We start from the raw sequence: 15,684 nt of genomic DNA on the forward strand, positions 1-15,684 counted from the left end.
GGCCAAAGGGGCGCAGACTTGAAAGGACATAGCGGACAACTGATTTAGCCATCCACCAGCAGATCTGGCTGGACCACATAAAACACTACTCTTGTCTGCTAAAACTGCTCACTATTGCAGCATTATCGTGGAATGCAAAGGTAACCATTGGCTTCTTTTCTCCAAAACAAGCCATCTTCTTAAACACCTATTCCCATGACATTATCATGACCCGGGGGCCTGTTGTAGCAGGAAAAAAGGTGTCTGGAGAGCTGCCTGGAGAAAATTTGTTGATGGGGAATTTGCCCAGCCATGCTCTGGATGTCATAAGAACTTCTGCACTAACCTTTGAACGCTGAATGCCGGGGCTCAACAGACAGCTCACTGTGTCCAGTGTTCCAACTGGGCAAATGCAAGAATCACTATGGAGGCAATGACTTGAAAATTCCTTGGGGTTGCTCCTGTTCCACTCCTGTAACTTGGCTGGAGGTGTGGCAGAAACACTGTTCACCATGTAAATGAAGATGCTGCTGCACTTCCAGTTAAGTGGAGCAGCTCAGAGTAAATACCATGCCCATTTTCTCACCTTTTGCATTAAATTTCCTCAGGCTGAACAGGACCCACTCAAAAAACGGTAATCAATTCCCTTTCTGGAACTGATTACCTTTTCCAGAGATTCTGGGTTGTTTACTGGGCCCATACTGGTACTCACGAGAGCCATAGTGCATGTAAATAGACGACTATCCTAGGCAAGCTTAGGAAGTGCCATGTGTGTACTGTCAGGGGTGGGGGGGTGGGGAGCAGGAGGGAGTGTGGCAAGCAGAAGATCTGCCCACATCCTCACTACCAGTATTTAAAATGATAGAATCAGAGCAGAAGGGGTTCCATCCCAAATTCCTGGCTCCCTTCAGCATTGATCAGACTTCCCACCTTCTCTGACTCCAGGGATTTTGGCAACCTCAGCATTTGTGCTTACATGTAAATAATAGTTAATTGGGTAATGTCTGTAGGGTGGTTTGTGCCATGGACTTATATGGCAACATGGGTTGCTGCCTTCAAGAGAGGAAGTGAGAAATTCCTAGAAAGCTGAAACATATGGGGAGATTTCTACAACTCTTCTCCGCACCACACACATGAAAGATTATGTTTAGAATTGAACTTCAGATCATTCTGGTTTGTACAATGTTCTTGAGCTTAGTTCATAACTCACCTCTTTTTTGGATGTGTTGCAATGGGTATTCCCACCAAATACCTGCATTAATGCCTCAAGGTTGGTAACCACCAGGTCAATCTCCCTGTATAAAAAAGCAGAAAGTGAGCCGGAACAGATGGGGAAAAGGAATAGACAATGAACTAGGACTAATATAAAATGGCTCAATTTGAAAAGGTTCATCCTGAACTTGAGTCCCTGAAACTTTTAAAGGACCAGTGCATTTTTAATCAAAATATAAATAACTGGTGATGTTGTTTCGTCATCTGTCATGTCTCTCGGTCAAATTTGAAAGTTTGAAATAATAACCCAGGTTAGAAAGATGTGCTGGAAAAGTTGACACCAAGATATTCAAATCAGAAGTCACTTTGATGAGTCTGCTGATTTGAGTCCAGGTCAGGATAGAAAGGCCTCAGCACGATTGAGCTAGGGAGAGTAAAACAATTAGCAAGGGTTATTGTCCCTGATAATTATCCAGTAACTCCTGTTTGAAAACATACATGGGTAGGCAATGGGTAAGGGTTGGATACGGTGGGGTAGAATTTTGTGATTGGGCATGTTGAACACATGTCTAATAAAACTCCAAGTAAAAAACACATAGGACAGAAAATGTTGAATTACACAGCAGGACTATCAACATCTAAAAGATTGGCGAATACTTTGTTCTATTCCAGAAAGCCAGTTGGTAAAGCATGATATTGGAGCCAATCTCAGTCTTATATTTATTTACAGAGTGAAACATTACAAGCACATACCTCCAAACTCAACCACACGCTGTTTCAGTAAGTATTTCTTTGGACGGAATTTTATGTGGCCCCCTGAGGTGGGGTCAGAGGCAGGGGGGCACAGAGTATCGCAACAGGTGGTGGGGACAGAGGGCCTCCTGCCAAGCAATTTCCCTGGGGGCAGGATAGGCCAACGATGGCCTTCCCACCCAGAAGCCAACTGAGGCCCTTAAATGGCCTATTAACAACCAATTAAGGGCCTCTTCCCACTGCCACTGGGATCTTACCAGTGACGGGTGCCTCTGCCATGCAGGGAGGGCGCCTTGTAACATGAGACATATCCCTGCAGGCTTGTAGGGCGTCCCACTTCTATGGCAATCGGTGGCCCACGGAGGAACCCCAACAGGAACCACTTTACCCCCGGGACCCCCCTCCCCCTGGACTACATGACCAACTGCACCCCCATCCACCCTCACCATGACCTTCTGGACTGGCCGCAGCGACCCCGTCTCACTTCCCTGAGGTCCAAGGTTCCAGCACTGGGCTTGGGTCCAAGGCCTCCGCAGTTGCTTTAAAAAGACGGGGATCCTGGCTCCTGAAACTTAGACTTAAAAAGACCGGAGGATCGCTCCACAGGGGCACGGAAGGGCAGAGATGGGCTGTCCCCCGCCTTTTCAGCCCGGCGCCAGGAGCCCCACCTCCAACACAAAATCCAGCCCTTTATATATGCTCGGGTAAAACCCCAATTAATACCCTCCATTTACATATAATTAAACACATTGATATACAGTTAACATGTTTCATGTGGAGACTCTTTGTACGAGCTGAATTCTGATCAAGGATCTACACCCAAATCATCAATCTATCTTTTCTCTTTGTAGATGCTGATGGACCTTCTGCGTATTTCCAGAATTTTCTGTCTTTATTTCAGGAAAACAGCATTTGTTGCTCATTGGATTTCTTTATAGGACATTTGAACATTTTAAAAACTTTTATATTTGGATCTGTCCCATCAATCCAGTAAGTTTCAGTTTTGGTGCTTTTTACTCCAATGATATTGAAGAATATAAGTGCCCAGGCTTACTGCTGGATCGTACCTGTCCATGTCTTTGCAGAACCTCACAATGACCTTGTTGAGATGTAAAAGAGTTGTGGTTCCTGAACTAATAGCATCAAGGTCCTTCTGAAGACTCATCTTCAAGTAGTCATTCACCAAAGTAGCATAATCACTGAACAGGTTGTAAAGAAGGAGATTATATTATGCACAGTATTCAGAAAAGTTCACGTGTCCTCAAAAACCCAGGCTGGTTAACAATTCTTTTCAATATTGTCACTTTCAAAAGTGGATCCAGAACGATTAAAGCCATTGTTTCCTTGATACACCATAAACGCCCTCCCTTGCTATTAGCTCAGTCTCCCATTCTGATTACTTGCTCAGGCTGAGCCAGACCACGTAAAACCATGTAAATCCTGTTCAACCCAGGGCTGAGTTCCATGTTATGTTTCGTAACCCAAGCATGAAAAAACTAGACTCATGATTTCTGTGTGTGGAGGCTTTATGCAGATGGCTGCCTGGATCTGTCTTAGAGAATCACCTCCTGTAACTTCTCTTCCTGGGCCCACAACGTTACCTCTGGTGCCCCCAAGGATCTATCCTTGGCCCACTCCTATTTCTTGTTTACATGCTGCCCCTCGGTGACTTCATCCAAAAACACAGCTGCAATTACCTGAGGTCCAAGGTTCCAGCACTGGGCCTGGGTCCAAGGCCTCTGCAGTTGCTTTAAAAGGATGGGGTTCCTGGCTCTTGAAACTTAGACTTAAAAAGACCGGAGGATCGCTCCACAGGGCACTGGCAATACCCAGCTCTACCTCACCACTATCTCTTTCTTCCTCTCCATTGACATCAAATTGCCAGACTGCTATTCTGACATCCAGTACTGAATGAATAGAAATTTCCTCCAATTTAATATTAGGAAGACTGAAGCATTTACTTTGGACCCTGCCACAAACTCCAGTCCCTCACCACTGACTCCATTGCTCTCCCTGGCAACTGTCTGAGGCTGAACCAGACTGTTCACAACATTCATGTCATACATGACTCCGAGATGAGCTTATGGCCACATATCTGTGCCATTATCAAGACTGTCTATTACCACCTCTAACATCACCCAACTTCGCCCCTGCCTCAGCTCATCTGCTGCTGAAACTGTCATCCGTGCCGTTGCAACCTCTCGACTTGTTATTGTAATACACTCCTATTCTACACTCCATAAGCTTGAGGTCAAGCAGAACTCTGCTGCCTATGTCCTAACTCACACCAAATCCCATTTACCCGTCACTCCATTGTTCGCTGACCTACATTGGCTCCCGGTTAAACAATGCCTCAATGTTAAAATCGTCATCCTTAGTTTCAAATCCCTCGATGGCTTGGCCCCTCCCTATCCCTGCAATTTCCTCCAGCCCATAACCCTCGGCAATATCTGCACTCCTTCAATATTGGCCTCTTGAGCATCCTCGATTTTAATTGTTCCACCAATGGTGGCCATGCCTTCAGCTGCAGGGCCCTAAGCTCTGGAATGCCCTCCCTAAACCTCCCCATCTCTCTACCTCTCTTCCTCCTTTAAGATGCTCCTTAAAACTTACTGATTTGAACAAGCTTTTGCTCATCTCCCCAAATATCTCCTTATGTGGCACGGTGTTGTATTTTGTTTGATAATGCCTCTGTGAAGCTCCTTAGGATGTTTCACTACATGAAAGGTGTTGTATAAATGCAAGTGTTGCATTTGTTGTTGTTACTTTTTTCCATTACTATTTTATCATATAGTAAACTTTAGTGTACGACAATCATTACTTTTGATACATGCTCACAATTAACTTATCTACCTGGCCTATTTTTTTACTCATAAATGGATTTAACAACACATCTGCCCTTATAGGCATATGAACACACTGCTTAAAGATGGAGTCCATTACAAATTTTACGAATTCCATCCCCTTTTTTTCATATACTCCCTTCCTGTCTTTATCAATGAGTGGAAATTTAAAATTTCTTAGAATAATATACCTTTTCAAAGCTCCCTCCTGTAAACGTTCCTGTAACTGTTGAGTTAAGGTAGTTCTTGCTTCTGAAGAAGTGATAGAGGTACTGAATGGACGAGGAGGCAAGGCTGGTTTCTCATCCTCACCATCTACAAATAAGAAGAAACCTGTATAACCTCTGGAAATCCTGATATATATATATATAAAACAGAGCAATTATGAGGAAGAGACAAGGGTCATTAAGCCTCTAACAGCCTGAACATATCTGTCTGCATTCTCATCATAATCCCCCAATGCATTCTCACTAAAACACAATGATTTGCCTTTTTGACGCACTCGTACTTTTGATCTCATTTTAAATTAAAAATATCAAGCGGATTTATTTTCCAAAAAAGATGAACAAGTACATAATTAAGAGTCCTATATTGTAATTGTATATTTACCCTCCACCTAAATCACAGCTCCTTGAACTAAATTAATTCTTTAAAAATAGTTTTCAAATTCATTTGTCGTTCTTTCTTTCAGGAATTTCAAAGCGTTGGTCCATTTCAAGCTACCTGGTGGTTGCTTCTTTGAGATTTCAAAACTGTGTCTCTCAAGGGATTTACCCTGGATCAGAACAAAATCAAAATTAAAATGGCTGTAGAGCAGTGGTAATTGTACTGCTTGCATCTTAACTGCTGTTCCACCAAGCTGAAGGGGAGCAATTGTTGGCAGCACATTCAGCTACGAAAGATCCTTTGAGGTTACCAAGATGGGGTCTTGAGCTGAAATGCCAGTTTAGTCTACGTTTAGTGCAAAATGCCATCTTGGGAAAGAGTTGAAATTTGCACTCGGAACAGCTGCCCAGAGGCTCATTAAGAGGTTGATTGCCACTTAAACGCCCGCTAGAACTCATTTAAAAAAGGCTGCCTGGTATTTTTGTGGCTAATGCTTGGACGAACGCCCCCTCTTAACAGTCACCAGCTGTTTGGGAGTAAACAGGGCATTACTGTAGATTTCAAGTGCTACTTAAAGGGATGCTTGCTATTTCATCTTCAGTTGCTGCTGGACCTGTGAAGAGGACATATCAGGAGACTTTCTGGGACACTTTGTCAAGACTTAATCAATACTCTAGCAACATTTAATTTGGAAATTCTCTGAGGATTTCACCCAAAAAGAGTAAGTTCTGTGGCACTCCAACTTATTGGGCACCTTGTAGGAGTCACCAGGAGAAAGGGATTGCTTGATCATGGGCATTTTACTAGGGGTCCCCCTTGGTCTGGACGAGGAATGAGAGAAGGGCATGAGGCAGCAGAATAGTACAGCTGCTGTAGGAGAGATATGTTCAGTAAGGAGAGAGGTTTGAGGCGGCATCCTTCCTCCCTGCAGGTGTAAGACATCCCTCTTCTTCTGGACCTCCTCTATCAGGACCTCCAATGTCCAGTCTGAGAAGCTGTGCTCCCTTTCCTTCCGTCCCTGAGACATCCTGCAGCGTGCCACTGTGTACCAGCCACAGGATTCTACACCTACAGTGGGTACATGGAACCCACATATAGTGCTCAGTAAAAATTGTGTCTAATCTGTACTAGAGTGCTGAATCTGCAGATGTCTGGTTGAGCACCATCAGGCAAGATCAAATTATGGTATTCAGCCATTAGGACCAAAATTGTGCGCTAAATCTAGACTTTCAAACAGGCGTGTCCTATTAACACAAGTCCTATTGACACCCCATCCACCACATTAAACATCCATTCCCTCCACTACAGACACACATTGGCAGCAGTGCGTACCATCTACAAGCTGCACTGCAACAACTCAACACGTCTTCCTCGACAGCACCTTCCAAACCCGTGACCTCTATCACCTAGAAGGACAAGGGCAGCAAACGCATGGGAACACCACCATCTGCAAGTTCCCCTCTGAGCCACACACCTTCCTGACTTGGAAATATATTCACTGTCACTGGATCAAAATCCTGGAACCCCCTCCCTAGCAGCACTGTTGATGTACCCACACCAGATGGACTGCAGCAGTTCAAGAAAGCAGCTCACAACCACCTTCTCAAGTGCAATTAGCCATGGGCAACAAATGCTGGCCTTTCCAGCAATGCCCACATCCCATGAAACGAATAAGGAAAAACTTGACCCATTCATCAATTAAAGAATTACCTGATAAATCATCCAAGATCTCTTTTTCGTTTTCTCTCTCCACAGGATATTGCAGCGGTGTCACCAGTCCTTGATATGGTTGCTGATAGTTTAGCATCAGATCAATGAGACATGAGAATCGCTTAACCGGAACGCCCTTTTCAGTCTGTAATACAGCATAATCACAACACAGCAGTAAGGATACTTGAGTTCGTTGGTTTATTTTTTTTTAATTACAGTGATTTTGAACAAATTTCTATTATTTCGTGCAGAAATTCATAATGAGTTCTGGGGACAGAATAATATGGGGACATTTAAGGTGAAATAATTAATCATTCATGTACTACTAACAAACTAACCTCGGAGCTGCAGAGACAGCTTATCAGTAATAATTCAGGGCTACACAGACAGCTTATCAGTAGAAGTAGACTAACAAGCAGAAACTAACAGGACAGCTGCAGACTGTATAATAGTAGCCTATTCTATAGCAATTAGCCTAACGGTCCAAAGAGATAGGGGGGTGAGAAACTGCTAGAGGAGAAGGTGACAAGGCAGTACCCCAATCAGGCCATGACACCAAGAAACTGCAGAGTTTGTAAACCAATTGGGAACATAAAAGGGGTGTCACTGATTTGTCTGAAGAACTATAAGAAAGGCTTGATTTCCCTGCTCAGGCAGGAAGGAGAGGAGAGGAGAGCCCAGGTGTCGTTGTATGTTCGCTTTGCTGATGATGTAACCATTTCGTACTGCAATAAAGTTTCTTAAAGCTACAGTCGGACTTCGTTTCACTTTGTGTAACTAATGGGATCCAACAACTTGGCGTAGTCGGCAGGATCGCTGGAGGATTAAAACGGAAGCCACAGACATCGGACCTATATCGGCGCCCCGGAGGTAAGGACTCCTCTTTACGTTAAAAATCCTTGGCCGTTGTCTAAATTTCAGTTCCCTGCCACATGATCCCGAACTTGCGGTATTTGACGGAAATACCCTTTCTTATGCGGCTCGAGACCCCCTTTATAGACGTCTCACTTGGCGGTATTTGACGAAATACCTACTTGGCGGAAAAGCCTGACGGCTCAAGACCTACTTCCCTACCTGAATGGATAAAATGACAGACGAAAGCAATCGACAGTTACCAACTACCGTCAAAGGTGGGCAGGCCCCTCCTGACGTTCCCGAAGATGAAATACTTCGGCAGTTGAAAGAATATGTAGAGCAACAGTTTAATCTGGCTAAAGCGTACACCGAAATTGGGCAAAAATATGGCACCTCCACGGGACAGTGGTCCCTGGAAGATATAGAGAGTCTGGGGAAAAACAACCCGTTTAAAGGATAAAGAACGGACCCAATGGTCCCTAGCCGTAATGGGCCAGATTTGGCAGCGCAATGAGATTATGCGACAAGCCCAATGTGATCACGACCTAACGAGTGCAAAGGATCAACTGAAGGCGGTCTGCGAACAACTGAAAAAGGAAAAGCTTAAATCGGAACAGCTAGAGGCTGAAAAACAATCTGAAAAGGAAAGGCTAGAGATTGAAATTAAAGAGCTTAAAAAACAACTACAAGACCAACAGACGACCCAACCGAATGGACCGGGACAGCTCTGCGAACCCCGCCGACCACCTCCAACTAACTTGTATCCAAGTTTGAAGTCGTTACAAAAGGAACAACGGAAGATGCAACTGCACGAAGCAGGTCTAGAGGGAGCAGAGTCTTCCAGCGAAGAAAGTGACAATGATGATGGGTTACCGTTTCCACGGCGAGCTCCCCTTAAACAGAAACGCGTTAAGGTCAAGACGGAAAAGAGGACTGTGGATGGTAACGAAGTCACCACGGCCGAGCACAACATGTACTGGACACACGTCCCGGCTGCCCCTAAGAAAATCGACAAATGGTCCACAAGATTGCCCGACCCGAAGAAAGGGGGTCTGAAAACGTGGGAGCAGCTGGAACGATTGAAGGGAATTTACGATCTCCATCCATGGGATGGGGTACAGATTCTGACCGTAATGGTGCCCGGGCGAGCAAGCCGAAAGCTAAGGAGAGAGGTCCAAATTGCTTTGGGTGAAGATGGCCAACTACTAGACGCTGGATGGACTGCGATTAACAAGTGGTTGCGAGAGTTTTGTCTTGCAAAATCGGACTGGAGCAAAGTTGCAGCCCGTCAGCAGAAGAACTCCGAGGAAGTGCGGGAGTATGGAGAGGGGTTTAGGTCCACCTGGGTAGAATACTCAGGGATTGTAGACCCTGCTCCAGAGGAGCTGGATGACACCAGTTCTGGACCCTTAAAAACCGCTTTTGTTGCTGGACTAAAGCCAGAACTGTCTAAAATACCGAAGGCCACCCTACCGGATTGGGACGTAGTAAGAGTAAAATACTCGGAGTTAATTGACAGATGCGCTAAGCTGGACAGGGATATGGGAGTCAAGCTTCGAGCCATGCAGACGGATCCAGTACCGAAAGAGCCTGGCGAAGAGCAAGTTAGGCGACCCGGCCCCTGTTACTGCTGCGGGAAGGAAGGCCATTGGGCTAAGGCGTGTAGAGCGAGAGAACAAGGCAGAGGACGCCAAGGACTTCGTCTCACTTTGTGTAACTAATGGGATCCAACAGAAATCCAAGTGGATAAAACTCTTTTACTTTGAAAATCGAAAGTTGTGAGTAATCATGGCCTTTTTGCAGATTGAAGAGCTAGGTGTCTTGATAACACCACACATGAACATGAATTATATTGTGCAATGGAGGTCAGCAATCTTCCTATTAACTTTACAAGGGTACTGATCTATTTTTACATTCTATTAGAAAGTTCTCTCATGTTGTACTCAAAAGATTCATTTAAGCAGGCTCTTGCTCCCTGCAACCTGGAATAAGATTTTTACATGCAACATATCTGACGATGTAGAATTGACTGGAAACCCATGCTGCTGTATTTAGCTTGCTGGATGTAAAACAACTCTCTTGTGATTTCAGAAAGCAAATAATAAACACTCTTAACAGGCTATGGATCAAATGTATTAAAAATAACATAAGTAGTAGCATCAGCTAATATGGCGGCTCAAACTATTATTACAGAGCATTTAATTCATGCGCCCTCCTTGGGTGTAAAATACTAAAAGAAATGGAAATTTGTGAAATCTATAAATAGTACTAAACCCAAACTAACACCTGCACTGTAATTAATTATATGTGATATTCCTAGTGATTCACAAAGCTGTCCTACTCATCAAGAACCAAGTTAGAACTGGTGACCTGGAAACATGGTGGTTGGGAAATGCCTCTCATATCTTTTCAAGCTGAAAACTCAGCAACAGGAAAACAACTAGTGTCACCCACCATTGAACCACGTTTATTCGATTGATGCAACAGTTTCCTGAGTTCCACCAGGTGCAAGACCGCAGCTCATTTTTGCTTTATCTTAGTTCAATAGATTTCAGAACAAAGCAAGCAGTCCACATCAAGTGATTTAGTCCAAATGTGTTTGCAGATGAATAATAATATTATATTATATATAATATTATATATAATAATATATTAATTATTCTCGGGGTATGATTCTTACTTTGGAGGTGTTAGAAGCAGATAGAGTAATAACTTTCAATAGTGAGTTGGTTAAATACCTGAAGGAGAAACATTTGCAGGGCAAAAGGGAAAGGGCAGAGGCATGGGGTGGGGCTAATTGGATGGCTTTTTCAAAGAGTCGACATGGGCACAATGGGACGAATGCCCCACTTCTGTGTTGTATCATTCTCTGATTCTACGATTATTGAAGTGACATTTGGTCAGAGTAACCAGCCACATTGTCAGAAATAAATAACACGAGTATATAAAAACTTGAAATGCATCGTAATTTCTGAACTTAGGATGCTGGACATCATCCTGCCAGTTCCAACTTTTTAAGGAAGTGGGCAAAAGAAGTGTCAATCTTCACCCAACCCCCCTCCCCCAACCAAAGCAGAATCAGAATTTTGAATCAGGGACAGGAGGGTGGGAGGATCCAGCAGAACCCAGCCCCACCAGGAATACAAGAATTACATGCTATAAAGTGAGTGGGATTCCTAAGTCCACAGTCATTATCACAGGGTACTGGCTGGTAGGAGCTACTGAACAACAACATGCTATTGAGCTGCGAATGAATAAAACAACAAGCGAAGATCCTTTCCTGGAAAGAAAGCTGGCTGATGGAATGAGCTCAAAGGCCTTTTCGGAATCTCTTTATTCTCATCGTGAGGTAACGAGTCCTGAAAGTTCATTGACTTGAAATGTTAACTCTGTTTCTCATTGCACAGATGTTGCCAGACTTGCTGAGTATTTCCAATATTTTCTGTTTTTATTTTATATTATATTAGTGAGTCTTTAAGACTGGCCTTTATTGAAAGGGGGAGGGAGTATAAAAGTAGGGAAGTCATGCTGCAACTGTACAGGGCATTGGTGAGACTGGACCTAGAGTACTGTGTACAGTTTAGGTCCCCTTACTTAAGAAGGGATTTACTTGGATTGGAAGCATTTCAGAGTAGGTTCACTAGACTGATTGCTGGAATGAAGGGGTTGTCTTAAGAGGAAAGGTTGAGAAAGTTGGGCCTATACTCATTGGAGTTTATGAGAGGTGATCTTATTGAAACATATAAGATTCTGAGGGGGCTTGACAGGGTAGATGCTACAAGGAAGTTTCCCTTCATTGGAGAATCTAGAACCGGGGGCACAGTTTAAAAATAAGGGGTCTCTCTTTTAAGATAGAGATGAGGGGGCATTTCTTTTCTCAGAGGGTCATTAATCTTTGGAATTCTTTTCCCCAGAGAGCAGTGGAGACTGGGTCATTGAATATATTCAAGGCTGAGTTAGACAGATTTTTGACTACAAGGGAGTTAAAGGTTATGAGGAACAGCCAGGAAAGTGGAGTTCAGGTCACAATCAGATCAGCCATGATCTCACTGAAGGCCAATGCAGGCTCCAGGGCTGAATGACCTACTCCTGCTCCTATTTCTTGTGATCTTCACTCATTGGGCCCAATTTGCGTCCTTGTCTTTGGGTAGGAGTGGGGACGATAGGGGACCGAGCATTGTGAAGCGGCACTTATTCTCCCATTCCTACCGACATCCAGCCATGATGAATTTTGTAGCAGGCTGTGAAAACAGATGAGTCATGCTCCTGCCCAAACAGGCGTGAGCCGACATTGATAGGCCGTGTGAAATTTAAAAGCAGGACCTCCAAAGTAGTAATCTCAGGATTACTCCCAATGCCACTAGCTAGTGAGCATTGGAATAGGAGAATAGACCAAGTGAACACGTGGCTGGAGAATTGGTGTAGGAGGGAGGACATCTGAGTTCTGAGGCATTGGGACCGGTTCTGGGGAGTTGGGACCTGTACAAGATGGACAGGCTACACCTTAATAGGACAGGAACTAATATCCTCGCAGGGAGATTTGCTAGTGCTGTTGGGGAAGGTTTAAACTAGCTTGTTAGGGGGATGGGAACCTGAGGGGTAGCTCAAATTGGAAGTAAAGCTGGTAACAGGAGGTAGAAAAGTAGGAAGTGACATTAGAAGGCAGGCAAAACAAAGGTGAGCATCAACTAGGCTTAGAAAGCAGAATGTAAAGAAGACAGAGTTAAGGGCACTCTACCTGAATACATGCAGCATTCACAACAAGGTAGATGATTTAAAGGCCTAAATTGAGGTATAACCATAATGGAAAAGTGGCTACAGGATGACCAAGACTGGGAACTGAATATTCAAGAATATTCGACATTTAGGAAGGACAGGCAAAAAGGAAAATGAGGTGATGTTGCACTGATAACAAGGATGGGATCAGTTCATTAGTCAGGGAGGAACTCAGATCGGAAGAACAAAATATGGAATCTGTTTGGGTGGAGCTAAGAAACAGCAAGTGGCAGCAAGCATTTGTAGGAGTTGTTTATAGGCCACCAAACAGTAGTGGTAGTGTGGGGCATAGTATTAATCAGGAGATTAGAGAAGCATGTGGCATGGGTTATACAGTAATCATGGGTGACTTCAATCTGCATACAGACTGGGTAAACCTAATGAGCACTAATGCTGTGGAGGACGAGTGTGTTAGGGCTGATTTTCTACAGCAGTATGTTGAGGAATTGACTAGAGAACAGGCTATTTTAAATCTAATATTATGTAATGAGAAAGGCTAATTAATAATCTTATTGTAAAAGAACCTTTAGGGATGAGTGACCGTAATATGATAGAATTTTACATTATGTTTGAAAGTGAGGTAGTTCAACCTGAAAGCAGGGTGTTAAATTTGAACAAAGGAAATTATGAAGGTATGAGGGGAAAATTGGCTGAGGTGAATTGGGAAAATACATTAAACGGTATGACAGTACATAGGCAATGGATAGTCTTTAAAGAAGTAATGCATAGTTTACAACAACTATACATTCCTTCAAGGCACAAAAACCCCAAAAGTAAAGGCAGTCAACCATGGATAACAAAGGAAGTTAAGGATTGTAAAAGATTAAAAGAAAAGGCCTATAAAGTTGTCAGAAATAGTAGTAAACCTGAGGATTGGGAGGATCTTAGAATACAGCAAAGGAGGATGAAGAAACTGATAAAGAAAGGGAGAACAGAATATGAATGTAAGCTATCAAAAAATATAAAAATGGACTGTAAAAGCCTGTATAGGTACATAAAAAGGAAACATTTATGGACAAATGTGGGTCCATTACAGGCAGAGTCAGGAAAATTTATCGTGGGGAATAGAGAAATGGCAAAGAAGCTAAATGATTACTTTGTGTCGGTCTTCACTGAAGAAGATACAAGAAATCTCCCAGAATTAGAGAATGAGGAGAATGAGGAATTGAAGGAAATTAGTATTAGTAAGAAGGCTGTATTGGAGAAATTAATGGGGCTGAAGGTTGATAAGTCCCCAGGGCCTGATATTCTACATCCCAGAGTGTTGAAAGAGGTATCTATTGAGATAGTGGATGCACTGGTGATCATCTTCCAAAATTCTATAGATTCTGGAGCGGTTCCTGCAAATTGGACGTGGTATACTTGAATTTTGATAACGACCCCCACAGGAGGTTGGTTAGCAAAATTAAAGCACATGATATAGGAGGTAATATACTGGCATGGATTAAGGATTGGTTAACAGGCAGAAAGCAGAGAGTAGGAATAAACGGGGCATTCCCGCATTGGCAGGCTGTGACTAGTGGGATACCGCAGGGATCAGTGCTTGGGCCCCAGCTGTTCACAATATATATCAATGATTTGGATGTGTGGACCAAATGTAGTATTTCCAAGTCCACGGATAACACAAAAGTAGGTGGGAATGTGTGTTGTGAGGAAGATACAAAGCAGCTTCAAGGGGATTTGGACAGACTTAGTGAGTGGGCAAGAACGTGGCAGATGGAATATAATGTGAAAAATGTGAGGTTATCCACTTTGGCAGGACGAATAGATAGGCAGAGTATTTTTTAAATGGCAAGAGATTAGAAAGTGTAGATGTACAAAGGGACGTGGGTGTCCTTGCCAACAAGTCATTGAAAGCTAACATGCAGATGCAGCAAACAATTAGGAAGGCTAATGACATGTTAGCCTTTATCACAAGAGGATTTGAGTACAGGAGTAATGAAGTCTTGCTTCAATTTTATAGAACCTTGGTTAGATTGCACTTGGAATACTGTGGGCAGTTTTGGTCCCCTTACCTTAGGAAGGATATTATTGCCATATAGGGAGTGCAACGGATGTTTACCAGACTTGATCCCGGGATGGCAGGACTGTCCTATGAAGAGAGATTGGGGAAACTGGGCCTGAATTCTCTAGAATTTCAAAGAATGAGAGGTGATGTCATTGAAATCTACAAAATACTTAAAGGAATAGACAGGGTAGATGCAGCTAAAATGTTTCCCTGGTTGGGGAGTCCAGAACTAGGGGACACAATTTCAAAATAAGGGCAAGCCACTTAGGACAGAGATGAGGAGAAATTTCTTTACTCAGAGGGTTGTGAATCTTTGGAATTCTCTGCCCCAGAGGGCTGTGGAAGCTCAGTCATTGAGTATGTTTAAAGCAGAGATTGACAGTTTTCTAAATACAAATGACATAAGGGGATAGGAGGATAGTGTGGGAAAAAGGCATCGAAATGGATGATCAGCCATGATCATATTGAATGGTGGGACAGGTTCAATGGGTTGAATGGCCTACTCCTGTTCCTATCTTCCTATGCTCCTCTGTTACTACACACATAGGGCCCCAGTGCTATTTTGGCTTTCTGCTGCATGGAACTCTCCACCTTCCATCCAGTGGATCTAAATTTTCTACCTAGTCCCAAAAACAGTTCTCCTACCCACTGCCAGTCCCTCCAAGTTCCCATCTGCCCGGATTGCCTCTTCCAGTTTAATGTCGCACTCTCAGCTTGGTTCCACATTGGAGCTACTGGATTTCTCGTTCCCATCCCCCCATTGATGGCTCTCAGCATTAAACTAGCGCTGACAGCTCACTGGAATTATTCTAATGCAGCTCAAGCATGAAAATTGGTCGGGCTTCGCACCGATTCCATCAGGCAAGCTGTGGGCTGACAACACTCCCCCCACCCCACCTCCACATGATGGAATCGGTTACATAAGAATCGACCCCACTGCTT

The 15,684-nt window shown here is 43.6% G+C and overlaps 1 protein-coding gene across 1 annotated transcript in view; it reads right to left on the reverse strand.

Moving 5' to 3' along the window:
• LOC137377530 (phosphatidylinositol 3,4,5-trisphosphate 5-phosphatase 2-like) overlaps nt 1-15,684 on the reverse strand; it is a 178,513-nt gene that overhangs the window by 91,910 nt on the left and 70,919 nt on the right. Inside the window, exons 4-7 of the mRNA XM_068047218.1 lie at nt 7,104-7,248; nt 4,979-5,102; nt 3,012-3,143; nt 1,190-1,274 (exon numbers count right to left, since the gene is read on the reverse strand). Of these exons, the coding sequence (XP_067903319.1) occupies nt 1,190-1,274; nt 3,012-3,143; nt 4,979-5,102; nt 7,104-7,248 (486 nt within the window). The remainder of the gene's footprint in view (nt 1-1,189; nt 1,275-3,011; nt 3,144-4,978; nt 5,103-7,103; nt 7,249-15,684) is intronic.

This window comes from Heterodontus francisci, chromosome 15 (assembly GCF_036365525.1).
Source record: "Heterodontus francisci isolate sHetFra1 chromosome 15, sHetFra1.hap1, whole genome shotgun sequence".
In the NCBI taxonomy this organism is placed as follows: Eukaryota; Metazoa; Chordata; class Chondrichthyes; order Heterodontiformes; family Heterodontidae; genus Heterodontus; species Heterodontus francisci.